This window comes from Pongo pygmaeus, chromosome 10 (genome assembly GCF_028885625.2).
Source record: "Pongo pygmaeus isolate AG05252 chromosome 10, NHGRI_mPonPyg2-v2.0_pri, whole genome shotgun sequence".
Classification (NCBI taxonomy): domain Eukaryota; kingdom Metazoa; phylum Chordata; class Mammalia; order Primates; family Hominidae; genus Pongo; species Pongo pygmaeus.
In genome coordinates, this window is record NC_072383.2 from 67494484 (window position 1) to 67520000 (window position 25517).

The 25517-nt window shown below is 44.3% G+C and overlaps 1 protein-coding gene across 1 annotated transcript; it reads right to left on the reverse strand.

The window, feature by feature from the left end:
* Positions 1-4937: 4937 nt before the first annotated feature.
* On the reverse strand, positions 4938-7279 carry LRRC10 (leucine rich repeat containing 10). The gene has a single exon (XM_054443014.1). The coding sequence runs from the start codon at positions 7208-7210 to the stop codon at positions 6377-6379; it is 834 nt and encodes a 277-aa protein (XP_054298989.1). The 5' UTR covers positions 7211-7279; the 3' UTR covers positions 4938-6376.
* Positions 7280-25517: the final 18238 nt, after the last annotated feature.

The window sequence follows — 25517 nt, forward strand, 5'->3', positions numbered from 1 at the left end:
ATACACAAGAAGTAAGAGCCCAACAGGTTGAGTTTTTATTGGACATCTGTGCTAACATGGACATTCCCATAAAGGAGCAAAGGATTTTTAAAGAAACACTGATAGACCAAACATTTTTTTGTTGTGGGAAGGAGGGGAGGTTGAGACATCTAAGAATTTGTCTCAATATTTTAATATTTGTAGATGCGATTAAAACTAGAAGAATGTGGTATTAGAATTTTACTGATTGAATAGCAATACCATCTGCTGTGTGGTATTTTTAAGTGCTTTATCACACATTGTAATCCTCACAACTGAGGTAGGTGGAGCAGGAGAGCATATGACAGAACCCACAAAGGATGTGGTGGGACAGGTGAGTTTATCCTGAGGGGCCAGATGGCATGGAGTTAGGCATATTTTCTCCAAAGACCTTAAAACAGATTGGCCAATAAACAAGATTAAAAAGGTAAAAATATGCAAACTGCTATATTCAAGAATATAGCCATACCTTGCCTTCATATATTTCGAAGCCCTTACTGATGGTTGTCTTTAGAAAAATCTCAAGTTCACAAATATCTTTCCAGGTTCAGAGGTAAGTATGACCTAGACCTAACTCCTGTTAACGGTTTTAGGATGGAGTTTTTACAATTTTAGATTTGGGGTACATGTGCTGCTTTGTTACAAGGGTATTATGTGTGATGGTGAGGGTTGGGCTTCTAGCACATCCGTCACCCAAATATTGGACACCGGGCCCAGTAGCTTAACTTCAACCCTCATGTCTGTCTTACCCTCCACACTTTGGAGTCCCCAGAGTCCATTTCCTCCGTATTTCTGTCTGCATGTCACTTTTGTTTAGTTCCCACTTACAAATGAGAACATGTAATATTTGATTTTCTGCTTCTGTGTTCACTTAGGATAATGGCCTCTAGCTCCATCCGTGTTGCTGCAAAGGACATTTGTTTTTCTTTTTTATGGCTGTGTTGTATTCCATTGGTGTGTATATACCACATTCTTAAAAGTCCAGTCCACTTTTGGTGGCTTGTGTTTGGCTTTGTGATTTTGCTAGTGTAAATAGTGCTGCGACTGCAGGTGTCTTTGATAAAATGATTTATTTTCCTTGGGATAGATACACAGTAGTGGGATTGCTTGGTCAAATGGTAGTTGTAACTTTATTTATTTGAGATACCTCCATACTGTTCTTCATAAAGGTGGAGCTAATTTACATTCCCACCAACAGTGTATGAGTGACGGATGGAGTTTCTTTTAACTCAGAAATAGCAAGTATGGAAGCAGTGGGTTTTTGTTTTCACAAGACTTGTGACATGAAAAGAGAAAGTTGGAATGTAAATTAATTGTTACTGCATAGAAATTTGTCTAAGTGCTTAGGAACTTAAAATCTATCCTAGTTAACCTTCAGTTTTTCTCTGAGGAAGGATAATTTGGGTTTGGTATTTTACACTCCTCAACCCCAAATCCAGTCTTTGCCTGCACTGAGGCTGTGCAGGCTTACCCCTGCTAGCTAGCTGCCTTGCCCACAGCTCCCTGTGGATTGGTTTTCTATTGCTTTAACTGAGGATGCACTGGCAGGAGATAGGGAGACAATCTATTCTCTTCCTGCCTTTGCTCTTTGTCTCTGGAGGTAACTGCATCCCTGCAAGACCTGCTACTATGTCTTCGTTAGGCAGCACCTCTTACCATGGCTCTTAGCTCTTAATGGATTTGGGAAATGATTTTTTTTTTTTTTTTTTTTGAGACGGAGTCTTGCTCTGGCCCGGCCAAAACGTTTTTTTACCCTGTTTAGTCTTACAGGTGATAACAGCTGCTGCTATTGTGAGTGTCTGGGTTGCTATTACTTGTTTTTTTCCCCCACTTCACCCTGTCTTCACTAAAGTCTCTCCATGTAATCACATGGGGTGAATGCAGTTTCTTGCCAGGGCTCCGAATAATAGAAGTCAACAAAATACTCTGTACAAAACCCTTTATAAAAGTCTGCTGTGTGCCGTATTAGCATATTAGATCAATAGAAGATATTAAGAGAACCTTTTTAAAAATCAGAATTACTGGCTGGGCACGATGGCTCACACCTGTAATTCCAGCACTTTGGGAGGCCGAGGCAGGTGGATCACGAGGTCAGGAGATTGAGACCATCCTGGCTAACATGGTGAAACCCTGTCTCTACTAAAAAATACAAAAAATTAGCCAGGTGTGGTGGCGGGCGCCTGTAGTCCCAGCTACTCGGGAGGCTGAGGCAGGAGAATGGTGTGAACCTGGGAGGTGGGGCTTGCAGTGAGCCGAGATTACGCCACTGCACTCCAGCCTGGGTGACAGAGCGAGACTCTGTCTCAAAAAAAAAAAAAAAAAAAAAAATCGGAATTACTATAGAACTTTTCAGATTCTCAATAAAAAGACTAAAGATAACCCTGATTTCAAATTTGTGATTTTAAAATTGTGAGCAGTATATAATAGCTCTTTTCAAAGGAGTATTGAAAAGATTACATGAATTAACTTAACCTGAGGAAAGTACCTGGCCTCTAGCAGCGTTCCACGTGTCAGCTTTTCCTCCTGTCCCATGGGCTGGGTACATGATAAAATCTCCCATCTTCAAGAAGTGTGTTGGAACTGTACAAGAAGTGTGTTGGATGATTCAATGATAAGTCCTGCTTAGTGTTTGCCAGAAGTGGACGGTCCACAAGGAAAGAAAGGCATGCATACCTTGTTGTTTTCAAATATTAGTAGTATCCTTTCTATGGTACGGAGATGACAAATAGTATGCTTAAAAAAAAAAAAAACAGGCAAAAGGCAGAGTAAAAGTATCTAACAGGACCGATGTCTTCAGTCACATGCCTCCTGCCCATTTAGAAACGGATTTAATGCCAAGGAATAGTCCCGTGTTTTCAAGTACTTTGGTGATTAATTCTAGAATAATAGATAAGGATCAAAGTATATTCATTTAGAAATTTGCAAATGCATCCTTGGTAATCATCCCTGTGTTTTCCTATTTTGGTAAGCCAGGAGCATTTGTGGTTATATGTCTTATATTCAGGACTTTAGATATTATGGTTGAAAATTTTCTGAAGGGAAAACAGCTTTTTTGTTCTATTGCCACTGTTTTTTTTCTCCTTCAAATCATGGGATGCCACTTTAAAAAAAAAAATCAAGGAATTACACTTGCTTTTAGGGTAAATATAGGTGTTGTGCTGCATGGTGTAATACTTAGTAAAAGAACATTTTATATAAACCTTCACTGTCACATGCCAGGCACTGTTCTATGCATTTTATACACAGTAATTGGTTTAATCCTTACAGTGCTCTGCAGAAACTGTTATGATTTTACTGATGAGGAAACTGAGGCACATAGATGATAACTGACTAGTACCTGGCAAGCCTAGGATTTGAACCCAGGTAGTCTGAAGGGCCATGCTCTTAGCCGCTATGCTGCATTGCTTCTGGTTCACGGTGTTGGATATGTGCCTTTAGTTTGAGTTCAGTTGATTGTTAGGGCACAAACCCACTTTTAAGTGAAAATTACAAACTCTAGAGATGATGCATTTTAGGACAAAATAAAGAAGCAAACTTGGTTGCTGATTCATTTCCATTGATTCCATGTTAAAGATTTCAGTTGGCATCACTCTTTATGGAATCTAAAATCCTATGTAAACTTCTGGAAGACATTTTCCCTTTGATGCATTAACACTTTGAGTTTCAAGACTTAAAAATCAGGAGCAAAAAAGTTACATTTGGTGCTTCAACATTTTCTTATTTTACTTTCTAATTGTGTCAACATTTCCAGAAACTATTAGAAGGGTTATAGAGATGTAAGTATGTATTTATATACTTTATAAAATTGATGGAAGGCTGGGCGCGGTGCCTCACACCTGTAATCCCAGCACTTTGGGAGGCCGAGGTGGGTGGATCACGAGGTCAGGAGCTCGAGACCATCCTGGCTAACACAGTGAAACCCTGTCTCTATTAAAAATACACAAAAATTAGCCGGGCATGGTGGCGGGCGCCTGTAGTCCCAGCTACTCGGGAGGCTGAGGGAGGCTGAGGCAGGAGAATGGCGTGAACTCGGGAGGCGGAGCTTGCAGTGAGCCGAGATAGCGCCACTGCACTCCGGCCTGGGCAACAGAGCAAGACAACGTCTCGAAAAAAAAAAAAATTGATTGAAAATCTACAGTGAAAACATTTTTGGAAAGCAAATTCAACAGCGAACACTTGACCATACCATTTGAGAAATGTTCGTTGTGTATTGATTGTTCTGGAAGAAAACAGCTTGATTATGGGCCAAAATGTTTATAATTTGACTACTGATTCAGACCAGTTAGCTCTTTAGATGACAGTTCTGTATGGATCAATTGGCTTCACTCTGTTTTATGGTTATAGTCTGCAACTACAGAATGGCTGATTAATCTTGGGAAGGGTAAGACAGGGTCAAAAGAAAGTCAGCAATCTATAAACCTTGCTATAGATTAAGTTTAGAATGCAAGTTCTGTTGACAAAAGTTTCTAGCATCAGCTGAGTATAATTTGGCTTCCGTCATTAGGAATGAGATAAATCCTAACTGTCTAACAGAAATATGGACTTGTTTCTAAAGGAGTTAAATATGTTTGACCTGAAAGTTTAAACCTATTACATTAAATGATTACAGGGACCTTTTTTGGCAGTCTGATCAATGGGTTGCAAATGCTCTGCAGATGGGAGGTGGCGATAGGAAGGAATTATGCAATATCATCCTCTAGTTTAGCAGGAAATATTTCTGGTAGGAAGACATACATGAAAATAGGTCTGCGTGTAATGTCATTTTAGAACCAAACTTTGTTGGGTTAAGATGCTTTTATGGAAAAGGTCCTTTTAAAAACTTGTGTGTTTTAGTTAAGATGACACTTTTTGTGTCCTTGTTTGCTGAAAACATTCAAATACATAAAGAATTGTATTATTAAATTACCCACTGACAACAATTTCTTTAAAGTTTATATATTTGTGGGAAGGTCACAATTTACATACTTCCAAAAAACAAAATACCTGGTTTATACATTGTCAAAACAGTCTGTAAAAATCAAAACAAATTGAAACAAAGGCAGAGATACTAGGCGAAAGAGGCAGAGACTTCCTATATACACTACAACTTGCTATTCAAATTTCAAAGTGCTTGTTTCAAGTGAACACATTTCTCACCTACTACCTTTAAACTAACATGCTTCTGGAAATGTGGTTTTCCTCCAAGGACAGGGATTCAATTTAGCTCAGCTCTGGCTCATTAGTGTGAATAAACAGAAGGGCTTTGCTTCAGGGAGGTAGACAGGAATCACAACAAGGCTTGACTTTAATGAGACCGCATTGCCACAGAGGTTCTCTTTTCCAGATGATTTCCAACATTGTCAGTGACAGTAAACTGTTGGGAGCAGATCTTGGGACAAACCTTTTAGGGAAAATGAACTAAATCAGCATGAGCCACTGTCAAGTTTAAGGTGACAGCTGAAGGCTGGGTGTGGTGGCTCATGCCTGTAACCCCAGCACTTTGGGAGGCTGAAGCAGGAGCATCGCTTGAGCCCAGGAGTTTGAAACTAGCTTGGGCAGCATAGCAAGACCTGATCTCTACGAAAAAATTAAAGACTTAGCCAGGTGCACACATCTGTAGTACCAGTTACTGGGCAGGCTGAGGCAGGAGGAAGGCTTGAGCCCAGTAGTTCGGGGTTGCAGTGAGCCATGATTGTGCCACTGCACTCCAGCCTAGCAACAGAGTGAGACCTTGTCTCTAATAATAATAAAAGGGGCAGCTGGAGTCCACCAAGAAGTATTGTCCATCAGGGATCTTTTCAGCAGGCACTAAACTGCTGGGGAAAGAGTTTCCTCTTGAGCCTTTACAACAACAAACAACTTTTTTCTGTGAATCTGACTGATTGCCTAGGTAGAAATGTCCTTTTCAGTGGCCTAAGTGATACATTGATACTGTTTATGGTCATTTACAGTAAAGAAAATATGTCTGCAAAGGGACAGACCACCAGAATATTTAGTTCTATGACAAATACCTTATTTGAGGAGCTCATGAGCCTCATGACCAGTCACTTCTAGAGAGTGCAGGAGTTCAGAGTGTCCCAGCCCCTTTTGCTCTTCAGTGTTTCAAAATATCTGTGTGGAGAAGCTGTTTTCTTCCAAAGAAGTTATGATCTCTGGATTGTCATGCCATCATTGGCACATAACTCCCCTCTGGAAGAGGAGCTGTTCGCCAGAAATATTTTCTCAGTGTGATTTATGGCATTCCACCTGGCTCTCTCCATCAGTCTCTACTAGCAGAGCCACTCCCAAATGACCCAGAGCCATCCTTTCCACTCCAATGGAGAGGCTTCCAGAACATGCTGCAGTTGGGTCCTTGGCATTGACTTGCAACTGAAGCTCCTCAGGAGTTGGTAGGAGGAAGTAGAGGGACTGGTGTCTGTAGCTCCTGGCTTTCCTCTCTGACCAACGCATAGCGCCTGGCTTTTCTAGGGTCGGGCTCTGGCGTCTCCTCTGCCCATCTCCCCACACGGCGCACACCTTTGGCCACCTTGGGTGCGTTCCTGCAAGGATTGTGGTCATAGATGACCAGCTTCAGACTTGACAGGTGGGCCAGGCTGGGGAAGTAACGGATGCTGTTCCAGTCCACATCAATCACCTCCAGGAAGGGCATGTGAAGCAGCACAGCGGGAAAGTCAGTTAGCCGGTTGCCTGAGAGCCAGATGGTCCTCAGCTCCTGGAGGTGCCGGAGCTGGCCTGGCAGCAAACGCAGGGCGTTGGAGCCGGCATGTAGAGTCTTAAGGAGACGCAGCTCACAGACCACATCCGGCAGCTGGGTGAGGCAGTTGGCCTCGATCCACAGGGTCCTGAGGTTCTGGAGCAGGCTCAGCTCACTGGGGAGGTCGCAGAGTTTGTTGTTGCCCAGGTAGAGGATGCAGAGCTGTTTCAAGGTGCACACCACCTGGGGCAGAGCCTTGAAGTTGTTGAAATCCAAGGCCAGAATCTGCAGGTTCTGTAGCTGCCCCAACTCCGGAGGCAGGCTATTGAGGTGGTTGTCGCTCAGGTAGAGCTTGACCAGCTCCCTGAAGGAGCACACGTGCAGGGGAAAGCGGCGTAACTGGCTCCCACTCAGATCCACCATCTTGTCCAGCGGCATCTCACGGAGGTCCCTGACCACATAGTTCTGGCAACGGTCAGCAGGGATGAAGGCCACGAGGGCCCTGATGGTGTTCCCCATGCGGAGGCTGGGGGCATGGTGAGCCCCAGAGGACAGACTCACTGAGCGGGGCTGGCTCAGCTGACTGCTCTGGGGCCTATCCTACCCTCCCATTATAACTTGGGGATTGCATGACAAAAGCCAGTCACTTTGACAGAGAAAAGTGCTCCTGATAGCAACTTGAGTGTCCAGCGACAGCGCAACAGTCTGGCAGGGGCTGGGAGGCCATGTCTGACTCACATGCTTGCCTTTAATCACCTAAGCCCCAATCCCTTTTATCAACTTTTTTTCATTTCAAGCTGAAAATAGCTTTGCTGTTTTTTTTCCCTAATGATAAAATATTAACACATTACATAAAGGTGTAAAAGAAGAAAATGAAAAACACCCATAGTTCTGTTACCCAGAGATAAATACTGTACACATTTGCATGTGTCCTCTAGCCTTTTTGCTATAAGTAATCATTTGTTTTTTAAAATTGCACTTTAGGAGCTTTTTTTTTTTGGACAGGGTCTCATTCTGTCACACAGGCGGGAGTGCAGTGGTGCAATCTTGGCTCACTACAGCCTCTACTTCCCTGGTTCCAGCAATCCTCACACCTCAGCCTCCTGAGTAGCTGGAACTACAGGTGCACACCACCATGCCCAGCTAATTTTTGTATTTTTTGTAGAGATGAGGTTTTGCCATGTTGCCCAGGCTGGTCTTGAACTCTTGGGCTCAAGCGATCTGCATGCCCCGGCCTCTCAAATTGCTGGGATTACAGGCGTGAGCAATGGCACTTGGCCAGGAATCTTATTTTTTAATCATGACATATCATGGACATATTTTTATGTTTGCAGGTATCTCTGCAATTATTTTAAACACCTGCATAGTATTCCATTATATGGATGTACAGTAATTTAAACAGTTCTCTGTGGTTAGGCATCTAAGTTGTTTACAATGCATGACTATTGTAAACATCCATGTGCATACAGATGTGAGCAGCAATCCACTCATTTCTTTAGAAACCGTCCTTAGAAGTGTTGCTGGAGCAGGCCTGGTGTGGTGGCTCATGCCTGTAATCCCAGCACTTTGGGAGGCCAAGGTGAGCAGATCACTTAAGTCCAGGAGTTTGAGGTCAGCTTAGGCTACATGGTAAAACCCCGTCTCTACTAGAAAAAACAAAAATTAGCTGGGTGTGGTGGCACACACCTGTAATCCCAAGTACTTGGGAGGCTGAGGCAGGAGAATGGCGTGAACCCGGGAGGCGGAGCTTGCAGTGAGCCGAGATCGCGCCACTGCACTCCAGCCTGGGCGACAGAGCAAGACTCCGTCTCAAAAAAAAAAAAAAAAAAGTATTGCTGGATCATAGATATGCATCATTTACAGGTTTTTCATTGATGGCTCCTCTGTACCCCACCAAATCTGAACCAGTACACACACCCACCAGCAATGGTTACAAGTGTCTACTTTCTCATGTCTTCGTTCTTATCAGATGATATCTTTCCACAGTTTAAAAACTTGCCTTTGACAAAAGATAAGTAGAAAAGCAGAAGAAAGAGAAGCAAGCTAGCCTTCTGCATGTTAAATAAATTCGGATGTATTCCTACAGTGCACCTGTGTCAGGTTTGTTTGACCACCCATTAAAGGTTTGTGCTTCCCTTCCATAGTGTCCAGTTGTTCCAGACAAGCAGCTGTCCAGCCAGGACAATTTCCTCGTGCTGGTCTACAGGGGAAACTCTTCAAGTTCTGGCCAAAGTAATGTGGGCAGAAGTGTTAGATGTCACCTCTAGACTTGGCTCATTGTAAAACAAACCTTTCGCCCTTCTCCACACTCTCCTTCCCCCTCTACTGGCTGGATGTTGTCACCCAGAGTGACTTTAGGGGCCACCAAGTATGTGGAAGTCATATGTTGAAGGTGGCAGGGCCGTGGTCATCCTGGATTCCTGAATAAGTGCTAAGAGCAAAACATCTCCTTACCCTCCTCACTCCCACTTGATCCCCAATTGGATTGAGGTAAATGAGAAATAAATATTAATTATGTGAAGTCATTGAGATTGGGGGCTTATCTGTTATATTACTTTATACATACAGCAGTTGTTAAAAATAAAGAGGTAAATCCACATATACTGATATGGGAAGTGATTCCGGATAAATAAAGTAGGGAGGGAAAAAAGCAAATTTCAGAATAGTTTTTTAATGATTCCCATCTGTGAAAAAATATATCTTTGTGTGTGCATAAAAATATCTGTAAGAAATAATGGTGATTAACTCTGGAAAATCTACCTGAGGGTTTGTGGGTGATAGGGATGCTGACTTTTCCATTTACGTCCTTTTGTACTCTTGATTTTTTAAAAAAACTAGAGGCACTTATCATTTTAAATTTAAAAACTCTAGTCCCAAAACAACCAATCCATCAGCCTACCTGCTCCCTGAATAGAGTTTCAGGGTAGGTGAGGGGGCCTGGCACACCCTTGCTCCACGTCCAATGACTTTGCTGCTGAATTGCTTGTAACGGACCACACCGTCGAGAAGCACCTCGTGAATGGCGATTCTACAGAGCTGTTTGGTGATGCAGCAGAGCTACCCACTTTCTGCTCACAGGTCATGACTGAAGCCAGTGTTCTTCCTGGACTTTCTACACATTGAATGTCAAGGGCTATTATCTTGAGCCTTCTTCTTGCTTTGCTTATTTGTATTAAAATAACTGGCCTGTCAACTCTGCTTTGCTGCTATATTTAGCATGGTCAGTGGTAACCACAAATGGTTATGAAGCAGCTGCCCTAGTGTCATCCCTAGAAATGATAATGATAATAATGTTGCTACCAGGTGCCTTATATATATTATCTATTCTTACAACACCAGCCAGATAAATATGTTTTACCTAACTTTTCAGATGAGAAAACTGTGTGTGGGTCAGAGAGGTTTAATGATATTATCAAGTATTGACTGAACACCTACTATGCTTTAGATGCAGGTAATCAAATGAGTAACAAGATAGATAAAATCTTGATCTCACACAGTGTACAATTCTATCAGGGTAGGCTCCTGTTGAACCACACAAGGTGACAAACTTTGCCCCGCCAAACGGAATTTCCATGGTAGCACTTTAGATAACAAAACACTTGAAGAAGATCTCGTACATGAAAATCAGAGATTGAAATAAGAATGTTTAAAATCAAGACAAAAAAATGAAACGAATAGAAGAAAATAATAAACTATAACGTAATATTTTCAGAGAGTTAACGATAGCACTTGCGTGCTGGGTGTGGTATTATTAGGTCATTTAATCCTTACAGCAATCCTAAAATGTATGTACTGTTATTGTTTCCACTTGATAAAGAAAGAAATCGGGGAACAAGGAGTTTATGCAACCTGAACAAGCTAGCACGTAGCCGAGCAGGGATCTGAACCCAGATCATCTTGCTCTACAGTCTGTGTTCCAAATACTGTGCCTTTCTTGGATGACATAACAACCATAAAAAGAGTAGGATGCTATTAGAAAGAAAGAAATATTCTAAGAATAAGAAAGGGCTCTTGGAAATAAAGATATGAAAAAAGCACAATTAAAAATAAAATAGAAGAAAAACAGTAGGTGTTTCCTCAAAAAATTAAAAATAGAATTACCAAATGATCCAACAATTCCACTTCTGGGTATATATCCAAAGAAAATAAAAATAAAAACAGGATCTTTTTTTTTTTTTTTTGTGAGACGGAGTTTCACTCTTGTTGCCTAGGCTGGAGTGCAATGGCATGATTTCAGCTCACTGAAACCTCTGCCTTCCATGTTCAAGTGATTCTCCTGCCTCAGCCTCCTGAATAGCTGGGACTACAGGGGTGTGCCACTATGCCCAGCTTTTTTTTTTTTTTTTTGTATTTTTAGTAGAGACGGGGTTTCACCATTTTGGCCAGGCTGGTCTTGAACTCCTGACCTCAGGTGATCCACCTGCCTCTGCCTCCCAAAGTGCTAGGATTACAGGTGTGAGCCACCTTACCTGGTTAAGATGGGAAATTTTTGCATATTTTACCACAATTTAAAAAATAAAATTAAAAAATATAATAGAAGGCTTGAGAATATCTCATCAAAAGTTGAAGAAAATGCTGGGTGTGGTGGCTTATGCCAATAATCCCAGCAATTTGGGATGCTAAGGTGAGAAGTTTAAGACCAGCCTGGGCAACATAGGGAAACCCTGGCTCTACAAAAAATTAAAAAATTAACTAGGTGTAGTGGCGTGCTCACCTGTAGTCCCAGCTACTTGGGAGGCTGAGGTGGGAGGATTGCTTGAGCCTAGGAGATCGAGGCTGCAGTGAGCCATGATTGTGACATTGTGCTCCAGACTGAGTGACAGAGTGAGACCCTGTCTCAAAAATAAAATTAAATTTAAAAAGAGAGGCTGGGCATGGGGGCTCATGCCTGTAATCCCGCTTTTTGGGAGACTGAGGTGGGGGATCACCTGAGGTCAGGAGTTCGAGACCAGCCTGGCCAACATGGTGAAACCCCCTCTCTACTAAAAATACAAAAATTAGCCGGGCGTGGTGGCAGGCACCTGTAGTCCCAGCTACTTGGGAAGCTGAGGCAGGAGAATTCCTTGAACCCAGGAGACAGAGGTTGCAGTGAGCCAAGATCGTACCACTGCACTCCAGTCTGGGTGACAAGAGCAAGACTTCATCTCACACACACACACACACACACACACACACACACACAAAAAGAAAAGAAAAAAAAGAGACAATTATGAAAGAGGTACATGAAAGAGTTTTCTAGGGCTGACATATATGAGTTCTCTGGTGAACTTGTCAACTTCATAGCACAATAAATGAAAAAGACCAACACCACTGTAAAATTTCATCACTCTGAAAAGAAGAGCCCAAAGGTTTCTAGATAGAAGACAACAGAGTACACACACACACAGCCAGAAACGAGAACATCATTGGGCATTTCAGTACCACTATTGGAAAGTAGAAGATAACAGAGCAATGCCTTCAAAATTCTAAGGTAAAATAATCTCCAGTATAGAATCTCACGCCCAGTAAAAGTAGGATTTAGAATGACTTTTTTTTTTTTTCAAGCAGAAAAGGTGTCAAAAAGTTTCCCTCTCATGCACAAATTCTCAGAAAGCTACTCAAGGAAGTGTTTTATCAAAATGGAAGACACAGAATCCAGGAACCAACAGCCCCGGCAAAGGAAACAGGAAGATTTCAGGTGACAGCTGGCTATGCTGGCGGTGAAGGTGGAGCAGGGAGAGCCACAGGAGCCTGGCCAAGAGTGCATCGCTGTCCCAAGGAGTGCAGTGCGGAGCGCCCCGGTTGGAGGGTGTCTCCAAAGGACCCACGGGAGCACCTCGAGGAAAGGGCCAGTATTTGTGCATCTGTTGCAACAGAAGGCACGTATCTGCCTAAGGGGAACTGAAAACAGAACCAGTGAGTGAAACAGTCTCGTCCTCCTGTGCCCAAGCCTGGAGGGTCTAGGAGGGGGGGCCAGGGCAGAAGACATGGAGCAAAGAAGGAAAACAGCAGGCTCTGTATCCCCGTCCCCCTCACTCCCCCTACTCAGCCTGGAGACCCTCTCCCCAACCCCAGCTCTTTCTCATTGTTGATCCCTAAGCCACAGGCCAGGCCTCACCTGGGAGAAGGAAGGAAGTTTTAAATTGAATGAGATATTAAAAGTTTGGATGAGACTTTAAAGTTTTGACGTACATTTGACTGAAAATTTTAAATCCCAAAAGTGTCGAGAAAGCTGTACGATCTACCCAAGATGTGATCCAGGGGCTGGGGTGTGGGTAGGGATTTCATAGAGCATGTGTGAGGAAGGAGGAGTAGGGACAAGGCTGATGGTGGATTATTCCCTACTGGGTTCAGCCCCCGTATGAAACCCGCATCGTCGGGAATAAAATGATCAAGGTGACCCCCAGAAAAACTGAAAACAGCCTATACCAAAAGGAAAACACACTCATGCGTACACACCTACATCCCAAAGAAAAAACAATGCGTATTAGTGATATTGTAACTGTATATATAAGTTTTCACCCGTGGTTCCTGGCTCATAACTCCCATAGCCCCTGTCACAGTCCTTTGTTGTAATGTTGGGGCACTTTAGGTGCCAAGAGCAGGTCTAAGGTAACAGAAGCTCAGGACTCGAATCTGCTTGTGGGTCATAAGACCCTCATTCCAGAGAGGGTTTTGCTTCATTCCCTGGAGGAAAGAAGGCTGCACAGAGGCCAAGAAAAATCTGAACAGATGGGCCTTGCTGGGTTTAGATCATATCCTTTTTGTCAAATCTCATTTCTAAATGATTGTCAATCATGAAGATTGTCAATCAGTGAAGTCTCCATAAAAGGCCCAAGAGGAGAGGGTCCAGGGAGCTTCCAGCTAGCTAAGCACGTGGAGGTTCCTGATGGGCTGTGCCCAGGGAGGACGTGGAAGCTCCACACCTCTTCCCCCATGCTGTGCCGTATGCATCTCTTCATCTGTACCCTTTGTGATATCCTTTATAATAAACCGGTAACTGCAAGTGTTTCCCTGAGTTCGGTGAGCTGCTCCAGCAAATTAATTGAACCTAGAGGGCAGTTGTGGGAACCTTAACTTGAAGCTGATCAATCAGAAGTTCTGGAGGCTGGAACTTGTGACTCGTGTCTGAAGGCAGGGTGGCTCTTTTGGGGACTGAGCCCTCAACCTGTGGGATCTGATACTCTCACCAGCAAGGCAGAGTCGGAATTGAATTGGAGGACACCCAGCTGATTTCCACTGCAACGCTGCTCCCTTGCTGGCTGGTGGGGAGAAATCCCCACACATATTTTGGGGTCACAGAAGTCTTCTTTGTTGATGATTGTTGTGGTGGTGTTGTGAGAACAGAGGAAAAATAGGGCTTGAATTTTTACAAACCGTATTGCAAAAGATAGAAGAAAAAGTGTTGAAAATAAAAACCATAAAGTGAACTGTTCTGTTTTCCAATTAGTTAGCTTTGAGGTGCAGCTGGCTTCTCCTTGGTTTGAAATCATGGTGACGCTGATGCTGGACATAGAGAAGAGCCCCACAGGTGGAATCCTGGGCCTTCCAGAAGAGCAGTCCAGAAGCAACCTTGTCCCACCAAGCTTGGGTCTGACCATTTGCACCTGTTGGATTTGAATTCAACTGCTCCATGGAGGTGTTTGCCCAAACCTTGGCTTTAAGCTAATTAATGTTGGGTCTTCAAATACTTCAAGGTGCAGTTCTAGTGTTATGGTTCTTAATTTCAGTGCAATAGAAACTGTCTTTGAATGATTTGGATGAAAAGGAATTTATTATGTTAGGAAGCTCACAGACCTCCTTGCCTGTGCTGCGGAACTGGGCTTGGATGCTATAGCTAGGACAAAAGTCCTAAATTGCCGTGCAGAACTGGTCTTGTGACGGTATCATTGTCACTGCCTCTGGGCCCAGCCCCTCACTGCTTGTACTTCCGAGCCCACTGGTGCTGGCTGCTGCCTCCGAACCTGGTGTAGCCCCCACCATGGCTACCTCCCTCTTCAGAAGGGATTTTGCCCAAGTCCTGCTTTTTTGTATCACTAAAAGTTGAATCGGGGCCAACGGGGAAGACTCATTGATCACATGCCACAGCTGAGCCACAAGGGAGGCTGGGGTTCAGCTTTCGGCTTCTATAATGCGGAGTTGTCATTTTCCACCACCAAGATTTATAAGGTGAGAAGCTCCCCAAACGTGGAGAGCTGTCAGTCAAAAAAAAAAAAAATCACAGATACTCACCATAACTAGCCTGTAGTTCACTCCCATCGTCCCACAGCTGTCAAGGAGGGTCTTCCTGACCACGCTATTTAAGCTAGGCTGCCTCTACTCCCAGTTTCTCTCCATGTTAGCACTTATCACAATTGTGATGGTTTTATTTCTTAGTTCTCTTGCTTCCCTGCTGGACTGTAAACTCCCTGAGGCCAGAGATTGTGCCAATTCTGTTCACTATTGTATTTTTAGCACTAACAGCAGCACTTCAAACAATATAGGCATTCATCTATTCAATAAATAAGGGGTGCACAATGGACACAATTTCCTGCCCTCCCAGAGCATCTGAATGAATGAATGAATGAACAAAAGATGCATTACTCTTAGCTTACTAACGTAAACTCAAATCGCTGGCACCCAGTGACTTGACAATATATATTTATGAATAAATAACATTTTTTCTACTCTTGATTATCATTGAGATAAAGGAGAGTGGTTCTGAGAAGAACTTATAAAATTTATCAGAAGAGTTATTAAGATATACACAGGGTTGGAAAATCCCAGAAACGAATTCACATTTGGTTGGTAACTATAAGATAAGCTCCAATCTTTGACTTTCAGAAAACAATGAGAGTGAGGAAGCTAAAGACTTCCCTTGAGACTTTAGCCTACCACTATGAAAATGTGCTGAGCCTGCTCTATGGATGCAGCCAGAGCAGGATGCCAGAGAAGTCTCCCAAGATATGCTGTAAGTTAATTAGATTCTCTTTCAATGCTGAACTGCTGGAAACTGTTCAACAGCAACTGCTGTGCTACGACAATTATTCTGAGAAAAGTGAGCTTCAATAATCGCCGTGAAATGAAACTTGAATCCTGAAGGAATTCCATCATCAACTCACAGGATGAGGAGCCGGGGCAAAGTTCAGCCCAAGTGGGAGGGAAGGGTGGCCTTTTTTTTTTTTTTTTTTTCAGACAAAGTCTCATTCTATCCCTAGGCTGGAGTGTAATGGCATAATCTTGGCTCACTGCAACTTCTGCCTCTTGGGTTCAAGCCATTCTTGTGCCTCAGCCTCCTGAGTAGCTGGGATTACAGGCCTGCTCCACCACACCCAGCTAATTTTTTTGTATTTTTAGTGGAGATGGGGTTTTGCCATGTTGGCCAGGCTGGCCTCGAACTCCTGACCTCAAGTGATCCACCCGCCTCGGCCTCCCAAAGTGCTGGGATTACAGGCATGAGCTACTGCACCCAGCCAGGGGCGGCATTTTATAGCCTGTAAGTGTGCGAAAGGAACCAAGGTCAGGAGAATGGGCCTTGGTAGAGTTCTGCTTTATAGTCCCCAGGAACCGGCAATGAGGGGATGTGCTCTCTGAAGCTGGGCTTCCTGATGGCCTGGAGAGAGGCCTGGCCCAGGATTACAGCCAGAGGATGCTTTGGTCCATTTTGGTGACCATCTGCTCCCTACTTCACAAAGGTAGGATTTGCCATCAGAACGCACATCAGTCTCAGAGTGGCCTTTGGACAAAAACAAAGAACAAAAACAACAAAACCCCACAGATCAGCACTGCTTCATTAGAGAGTTTCCATGGTTCCGTTGGGCTTAATGCAGTCTTCTAAGTACGTCCTCCAAATGTATCAGCCTCTGCCAGGGGACAGTTGGCAATGTCTGAAGACATTTTTGGTTGTCACACTGTGAGGGTGCTTCTGGCATCTAGTGAGTAGGGCCTAGGATGCTGGTAAACATCCTGCATTGCACAGGACAGCTGCCGGCAGCAAAGCTTATCTGGACCAAAATGTCAGTGGTGCTGAGGTTGAGAACTCCTGGGCCATACTGCCAGCCAGCTGTCTTCCAGGGAAGTGCATCCCCGTCATCATAAAATAGATACAACAACTAGTATTTTATCTTCCTGACTGGAATACATTTTGTCTTCAGTCTCAGGGAAGGTTTTCTTTCAATTTAATAAAGTGGGGTGGGATCAAATACAACTATACTTTCAAGAATTTCCTTTGGCAGCTTTGATATTTCCAGATCTGCTTGACAAGTAAAGGGCTGATAATGTGCAGGCAGCTTTGGGTTGGGACTCATGAAATTTGAATCAACTATAAGCCTTATAAAAGATGCATGAAGTCTCCTATAAGGCTTTTTGTTTTGTTTTTGTTTGTTTGTTTTTTGATGGAGTTGGAGGTGGGGGCTGGTGGATCTTGCAATGCATTTTCCAGTAGAAATAATGCTATGAATTATGGTGTTTTACATCAGTCTATAAAAGTTGGCTTAATTCATAGAACAACAGTATTGTGATGGTACGGTGATTGTAGTCTTACTGACTGCTGTGTGTAAGATGGTTTCTGTGTGGAAACAGATTCTGAGCTGCAGCTCAAGCAACAGGGCCAGTAGCTAGAGGTGGTTTCAGAGATGGTAGATGCCATCTGGGGCCACCTGGGGCTGTGCATATTGCTGTCTCAGTACAACCAGGGTTCTTTCTTCCAGCAAGCAAGAAAAGGGAGGTGAGGAAGGAAACCCACAGTGCCTGGCATTGGAATGTATGATGTGTGTGGGTTGGCAGTCAGTTGGATTTGGGATAGAATTTCATTTCTACCATTTCCCAACTGTATGGCCTTGGAGACATTGCTTAACCTCTTTGAAAGTCTTTCTACATTTGTCAGATGGAGATAGTAATGATAACTAAATTAAACAGAGAGAAGTAAATGGAGATGATAATAATAATTATCATGGTAAGGGGCCGGCCGCAGTGGCTTACGCCTGTAATCCTAACACTTTAGGAGACCGAGGTGGGTGGATCACTTGAGGTCAGGAGTTCAAAACCAGCCTGGCCAGCATGGTGAAACCCCCGTCTCTACTAAAAATACAAAAAATTAGCAGGGCATGGTGGTGCACGCCTGTAATCCCCAGCTACTTGGGAGGCTGAGGCAGGAAAATCCCTTGAACCCAGGAGGTGGCGGTTGCAGTGAGCCAAGATTATGCCATTGCACAGCAGCTTGGGTGACAGAGCAAGACTCTGTCTTAAAAAATAAAATAAAATCATGGTAAGGATTAAATGACAGTACCTGAAATACAGCTGAAACTGAATACATGTCAGTTTCCTCCCGCCAGCCCTCCCAACTTTCTCTGTTGCCAACATAGTACTTGTCTGGTATCATCTCACATCTTCAAAGAATGTCAATATTTGCCCAAATCTGTGGTCAGCTCCAGCCATATCCATAAAACTCCTGCCAACTTAGAACTTCCTGGAATTGAGCAACCTCACAACTTTGGGAACCAATGAGCTACCAAGAAGCCTGAGGAGCAGAGAGAGGCTGCTGAACGAGAGCAGTGAAGCTGATCTTGGTGGCTCTGCCGTGCTTTCCGATTGTCATGGGCATGGGGAGGTAAGGGGACCTTGGCATAGTGTAAGGCCTTGACGTTGTCTCTCCTTAGTTGTCACCTCTCATCCCCCCAACACAGCGGGGCTGACTCTGGAATGGGATGATTTGAAACTGGGCAGGGGACTGACACCGTGAGCTCACTCATCTTTTTCTCTCCTTTTAGGATTTCTTTGATCCAACTCATGTCCAGCAGGCATCATGTCTGAGAAGCAGGGACCCTGGAGGAGTTCAGGACAGACCACCAGCTGGACCTTTCTCTTTGAGCTTGCTATCTGAGACTGTTTCCTCCGGAAGTGTATTTATGTGCCCAGATGATATAAGAGCACTTACATAATTAAGTGAGTGGATTCTGTGAATTGACTGGGGATCTGTGGACATCTGGCTCTGAAACGCCACAAACCAACCTGGATTCCCCAAGGGGCTCAGCAGTGCTTTTCTTTTGTTGGAGCGTGTGGAGGGAGAAGTGGCATTGGTTCAATATGGTCTGTCTCAGGTGACTTTCAGACGGTAGGGTTCAGTGTGGAGCTTTGCTGAATCCTGCCCTGTTGGAGTCCTACTGACGGGACTGGGAGTGGTATTGTGAGGAGGGTCCTGGACTTGCACTGTAAAGATCTGCATTTGAATTTTTTAAATTGCTGCGTAACCTTGAGCAAGTAGTTTAACTTCTCATGATCTTCTCCCATCATCTGGAAACAAGAGAGTCAGACCAGATCACCCCAAAGGATCACAACAGGCTTGGCAGCATGGACTTCTCACTGGGTGACTCTGACGTCACTGAACATGTTGTATCGCTCCGCTGCAAATGTAGGTTAACGGTGGGGCAAGTGGGGTGGGATCATGCTTGAGAAAAACATTGTTTTAATTTTAGTTAAATGCTGGGCCACAAAACTAAAATTGGCAAATAATTTTTTTTTTTTTTTTTTTTTTAGACAAGGTTTCACTCTATCGCCCAGGCTGGAATGCAGTGGTGTGATCTCAGCATACTGCAGTCTTAGCTTTCCAGGCTCAAGCAACCCTCCTGCCTCAGCCTCCCGAGTAGCTGGGACCACAGGCATGCACCACCATGTCCAGGCAATTTTTGTATTCTTTGTAGAGACAGGATTTTGCCATGTTGCCCATGGCAGGTTTTGAACTCCTGGGCTCAAGTGATCCACCTGCTTCAGCCTTCCAAAGTGCTGGGATTACAGACTTGAGCCACAGCGTCTGGCCAGGCAAAGACCTTGGCCCAGCCACCCTTTTGTGTAATGGCCAAGATGCTCAGAGGGGCCAGCATGACAAATGGAAAGAGGAAGCATGGGCTTTGTAGTCAGAAAAATTTGAGTCATACTATCAGCTCTGCCACTGACAAGGAAAAATTGTTTACCTTCTCTGAGCCTCAATTCTGCAAAATTGGAATAAGAACACCCACTGCATGAGGTTTTCCTGAGGTTAAAAAATGATAATGTGTTTAAATATTTTGCACATGGAAGGTGCTTGAAAACTGGTTTGTATGATTATTCTTTTCTTATTCATGTTGTAATCAGGTATTGGGCTGTGACTGTTCCAGGGTGTGCTGATAAATGCTCAAGTGAGCTAAGCCTGAGCAAGCTCTGGTACTGATTCCTCACTTCCTGGGTCCTGTCTGGCCTCCTGGTTTGCTGTCAGGAAGACCTAAAGCTGGCTGGGCCGACTGTATACCCTGCTGGTTCACTGTCCCCTCCTTCAACTCTTCCTCCTACCACAATATATAACACATAACACATAAAGTAGTCCTATGGTCTCTAATGTAGCTATTTACTTCCTTACAAAGCAAAGACAGCTTTTTATTGACTTTGAATGGCGTTCTTTGAAATGTTGGCAAGATGCTATTGTTTGAGCAGTACCTTACCATGTCTCATGTCCCCTTTTCCAGGGCATAAAGTGTTATTCCACTGGGTTCCCACCAAGTGGGGAATCCACTAGCACTCAATAAACCTAGTTACATGCCTTGAAAGCTGGTTCATAAACCTGCAGAAAACCCTAAATCAGGCAGATGAGTGGAAGTGGCTTGGTTGTCACTATGTATGTCTTAAGACCGAGTCGGCTTGCTCCTTCATCAGAAGCACAGCCCTGCAAAGAATGCGTTTCACTAAAAATAGGGCAGTTGGAGGCATGACCGCACCAGCAGATAGTCTTTGCAGCAGCTTTTGGGGCAGGCTGACTGATAAAGCTTTTTGCTCCGGGTGCTCCAGATTACTCACAGCTGTTTCCAGACCAAAGCGCCCTGGGGAGGCTGGCATCACGCCACGCGTCAGGTGCTTGTTATCAAACACTGCGCGTGAGGCCAGAGTCGGCCTAATCAGCCTCCAAGCCTTGCCTGGATGGAATGGATCAGGGAGGGGTGGCGACCTGTTCTGTCACTGTATTCTTTTTTTTTTTTAAGACAGAGTTTCGCTCTTGTTGCCCAAACTGGAGTGCAGTGGCTTGATCTCGGATCACTGCAACCTCCACCACCCTCCTGCCTCAGCCTCCCGAGTAGCTGGGATTACAGGTATGCGCCATCATGCCCTGCTAATTTTTGTATTTTTAGTAGAGACAGGGTTTCACCATGTTGGCCAGGATGGTCTTGATCTCTTGACCTTGTGATTTGCCCGCCTTGGCCTCCCAAAGTGCTGGGATTACTTTGGGAGCACAGTGAGCCACTGTGCTCGGCCTCTGTCACTGTATTCTAAAACCCAGCAGTTTCCTTTATGTGTGTGTGTGTGTGTGTGTGTGTGTGTGTGTGTGTATAACTTCTAAAAACAGTTGGATTTTTCCTTCCATTGCAAGTCGAGGGTAGTATAGCATAGTGGTTAATGGGTATGCTTCAGAGCCAAACTTCCTGGGTTTGAAGCCTGTTCTCTTTTGTTTGTTTTAAATTAACAAAACATAATTCTATTTTTTTTCTTTTGTAGAGGTGAGGGTCTCACTACATTGTCCAGCCTAGTCTTGAACTCCTGGCCTCAAGGATCGTCTCACCTTGGACTCCTAAAACGGCTGGGATTACAGGTATGAGCCACCACACCCGGCCTCAAACTTAATTCTTTTAGAGTAGTTTTAGGTTCACAGAAAATTGAGCAGAAAGTGCAGAGAGTTCCTGTATACCCCTTGTCTCCTCCCCTGCTATTCCCCTCCAGAGAATATTTCTTACAGCTGATGAACCCATATTGACATGTCATTATCACTCAAAGTCCATAGTTTACATTAGGGTTCACTCTTGGTGTTGTAGCTTCTATGGCTTTTGACATATGTTTCCCTCATTGTGGTATCATATGGAATATTTTCACTGCCCTAAAAATCCTCTGTGCTCTGCCTATTCATCCATCCCTCCCCCCCAGAAACCACTGATCTTTTTACTGTCTCCATATTTTTGCCTTTTCCACAATATCATACAATTGGAACCCTACAGTATGTAGCCTTTTCAGATCAGCTTCTTTCACTTAGTCAAATGCATTTAACTTATCTTTATGTATTTTCATGGCTTGATAACTCATTTCTTTCTAGAACTAAATGAGATTCCATTGTCCGGATATACCACAGTGATTTGTTCATTCACCCACTGAAGGGTATCTTGGTTGCTTCTAAGTTTTGGCAATTATGAATAAAGCTGCTATGAACATCTGTGCAGGTTTTTGTGCGGACATAAATTTGCAATTCATCTGGATGAATAACAAGAAGCGTGATTGCTGGATCATAGGGTAAGAGTAGGTTTAGTTTTATAAGAAACTGCCAAGCTGTCTTCCAAAGTAGCTGTACCATTTTGGTTTCCCACCAGCAATAAATAAAAGCTCCTGTTGTTCCATATCCTCCAGTGCACTTGGTGTTGTCAGTGTTTGGGGTTTTTGGAGACTGTTTTGCTACTTCTTAGCTTTTGATGACTTGAGGCAAGTCATTAAACCTCTCTGCCTTGGCTTCTTAGTTTGTGAAGCACAAAACAGTAGGACTTCCATGACCAGGTTGATGTGAGGGTTAAACAAAGAGATTCATGGAAGGCATGAGGAATAGGGCTGGCGCCTGCATGTAGACTCAATAAACATTAGCTATGATGTTTGGATTAGGTTGGATTTCTGTCCTAAGAAACAGCTGAGATTCTTGAGTGCAAAACAGTGTTTAGGCTGGGGGATGGATTCCACGAAGCTCTTTCTTTCTTTCTTCCTTTTTTTTGAGATGGAGTCTCACTCCATCGCCCAGGCTGGAGTGCAGTGGCGCGATCTCGGCTCACTGCAACCTCCGCCTCCCAGGTTCTAGTGACTCTCCTGCCTCAGCCTCTGGAGTAGCTGGGACTACAGGCATGCGCCATCAGGCTTGGCTAATTTTTGTATTTTCAGTAGAGATGGGGTTTCGCCATGTTGGTCAGGCTGGTCTCAAACTCCTGACCTCAGGTGATCCACCCACCTCGGCCTCCCAAAGTGCTGGGATTACTGGCATGAGCCACAGCTCCTGGCCCACGAAGTTATTTCTAATAATAAGAGTTGACCCCATGCCATCACCGTGCTGAGGGATATAATCTCATCTGAACACCACCACTAGGTGACAAGGTAGACACACAAATAGTCTCCACTGTCAGGTGAAGAAATAGGGGGGTGACACCTGGAGCAGGAGGCTCCCAGGACCCCTTGTCAGCACCATGGCTGGCCTCTTATTGCTCCGGTCTGAGTGTTTACATAATTTGGTCTTACCCCTGGTAAAGTTCTTCCTGTGTCCTTAGGAAATAGGATACGGAAACTGGGGAGAGCAGCGGGGGGAGCAGGAGGGCCTTCAGGCAGTCTCCCTCTCCGCCTGGCGCCTGAATAGTGCTGAGAGGATGCAGGGGTCTGGACATTCCAGATGAAGGATGTGCTGTTTCCACGCCCAGCTACCCACTGCACAGACAACGATCCATGGCTTCCTTCATGGGCTGTCTATATGGAGAAAGTTTCTAGAACAACAGCCACCATTTGTTGAACCCCCACTACATGCTTGGTACCCAGGAAAATGCCCATTTAACCCTCCTAGCAACTCTGTGAGGTATGAACGATTATTAGCCTCATTTTCAGATAAGGAAGCAGGTCAGAGAGGTTAAGTAGTGCCCAGGCCCAGAGTGAGTAAGTGGCAGACTTGGGAGCCTGACCTGGAAGCCACAGCCTCACAGGGACTATGCCCAGTGGGGAATGTCTTCGTACTGCAAGAGGCAGACTCAGAAGCTTCTGATGAATGAGTAAGGGTGGCACTTTTTAGGAAACTGCAGAAAAAGGAGAAAAAAAATTGTGGAGGGATCTGCTACATAGCCATGTTCCTCTGGCGTCCAGAACAAAAGGATCCCAAGCCCCGTGGATGTCTGCCCTGGGGCTCATGCCCTGGGGCTAGCCTCTGTTGGAAGTGAGGCAGCCACAAGACCCCACTTGTTCCCTCTGGGACACCTGCCCTGAGTATAGTGCATTCAGATGGACCCTGTCACCTGTCCTGAGGTTTCACGTCCACACTCAGTCTCCTGGCTCTGTGGGAGGAGCGCTAGGCCAGGCTGGGATGAGACAGAGCTCCTGCCATGGAAGTCTGGTGCAGACTGTCCTGGATGTCCAAGCAAATACCTATTGCCTTGTGATATGGTTTGGATCTGTGTCCCTGCCCAAATCTCACATGGAATTGTAATCGCCTATGCTGGGGGTGGGGTCTGGTGGAGGCGATTGGATCATGGGGGCAGATTGCCCCCTTGGTGCTATTCTCATGATAGTGAGTGAGTTCTATCTTGATCTGTTTGTTTTAAAGTGTGTGGCGCCTCCCCGCCCCCACTCCTGCCCCTGCCATGTAAAAACATGCCGGCTCCCCCTTTGCCTTCCACCATGATTATAAGTTTCTTGAGGCCTCCCCAGAAGGAGAAGCTACTATGCTTCCTGTACAGCTTGCAGAATCGTGAGCCAATTAAACCTCTCTTCTTATAAAGTACCGAGTCTTAGGTATTTCTTTATAGGAGTGAGAGAATGGACAAATACACCTTGACTCAAAACTGTGGAAATCACATTTAAGAATAGAAAGTGCTTGAAAAAAAATCTTTAAAAATATTATTCAATGGACAGTTTGGGCAACATGGCAAAACCCCGTCTCTACCAAAAAATACAAAAATTAGCTGGGCATGGTGGTGCACACCTGAGGTCCCAGCTACTCCAGAGGCTGGGGTGGGAGGATCACTTAAGCCCAGGAGGCAGGGTTTGCAGTAAGCTGTGATCGTGCCACTGCACTCCAGCCTGGGTGACAGAGTGATACCCTGTCTCAAAAAAAAAAAAAAAAATTCAATGGAGAATGTATATTATACCTTTATATATGTATATTAATTTAGGTTATACCTTGATTACAGTTATGAAAAAAGATGAAAGGAGAAAGAAAAAGATTGGAAGGAAGCATGTTCAAATGATAATGGGTGATTTCTTTTTCTTTCCATTTTTTTCCAAAACATGTGACACATTTACTTTATAATGCAAAACATATATTTATAATTTTTCCCTTTTCCTCTTGTACAGCTTATGTCCATCTCAAGGAGTTAGAAGGAGATTAGATAACCAGGAAGAGACCAGTCTTTTCTATAAATTTCCTTCTTTTTAAAATGGGGGAAACAGTAGAAGAACAGTAGAACTTTATAGGATTAGTCTGAGCATTAAATGGGACAATCTGGGTAAAATTTTTATTACAAGTCTAGCACATGGTAAATGGTCAGTGTTAGTGATTAGCAGCATCACCATCACCTTCATCATTAGTGTTAGACCATCAGGACACTCCTGGACCTGGGAGTTCACCATTTCACTAGACATCACAATTCCAATATTGTGTGCCTGTGGCATGTGAAGAGGAAGCAGAAATGCCACTTCCTACTTTGCTGATCTGTGAGTTTCTAGCCATGAACTGAGAGAGAAATCAGCCTTAGAGTTGGAAGTGGTGAACTTTCTGTAGTGATAGTAGAAGCTGACCTTGTCGCTCCCAGGAATGCACCTGCCACTCAAATCAAACCTCCCTGTGAGCAAGGAGGGCAGGCATTCTTCCTTCAGTACAGCACCAGGAATCTCCTGGTGACAGGAGGAGGAGAGATGGGGCAGGTGAGAAAGCCTGCTGTCTCTGCATGGAAAGAGGGTGGAATTCTGGACCTAGCCAAGGTTAAGTTCCTAGCCAAGTTCATCCAGTAACATGGCTTCCTTCTTTTGGTTGATAGCTCCACTACCTCTATCTAGCCCTCACCTTTCCTCTAAGACTTGTTTTATATACAGTTGTCTATTTGACATCTCTACTTGGATAGGGTTT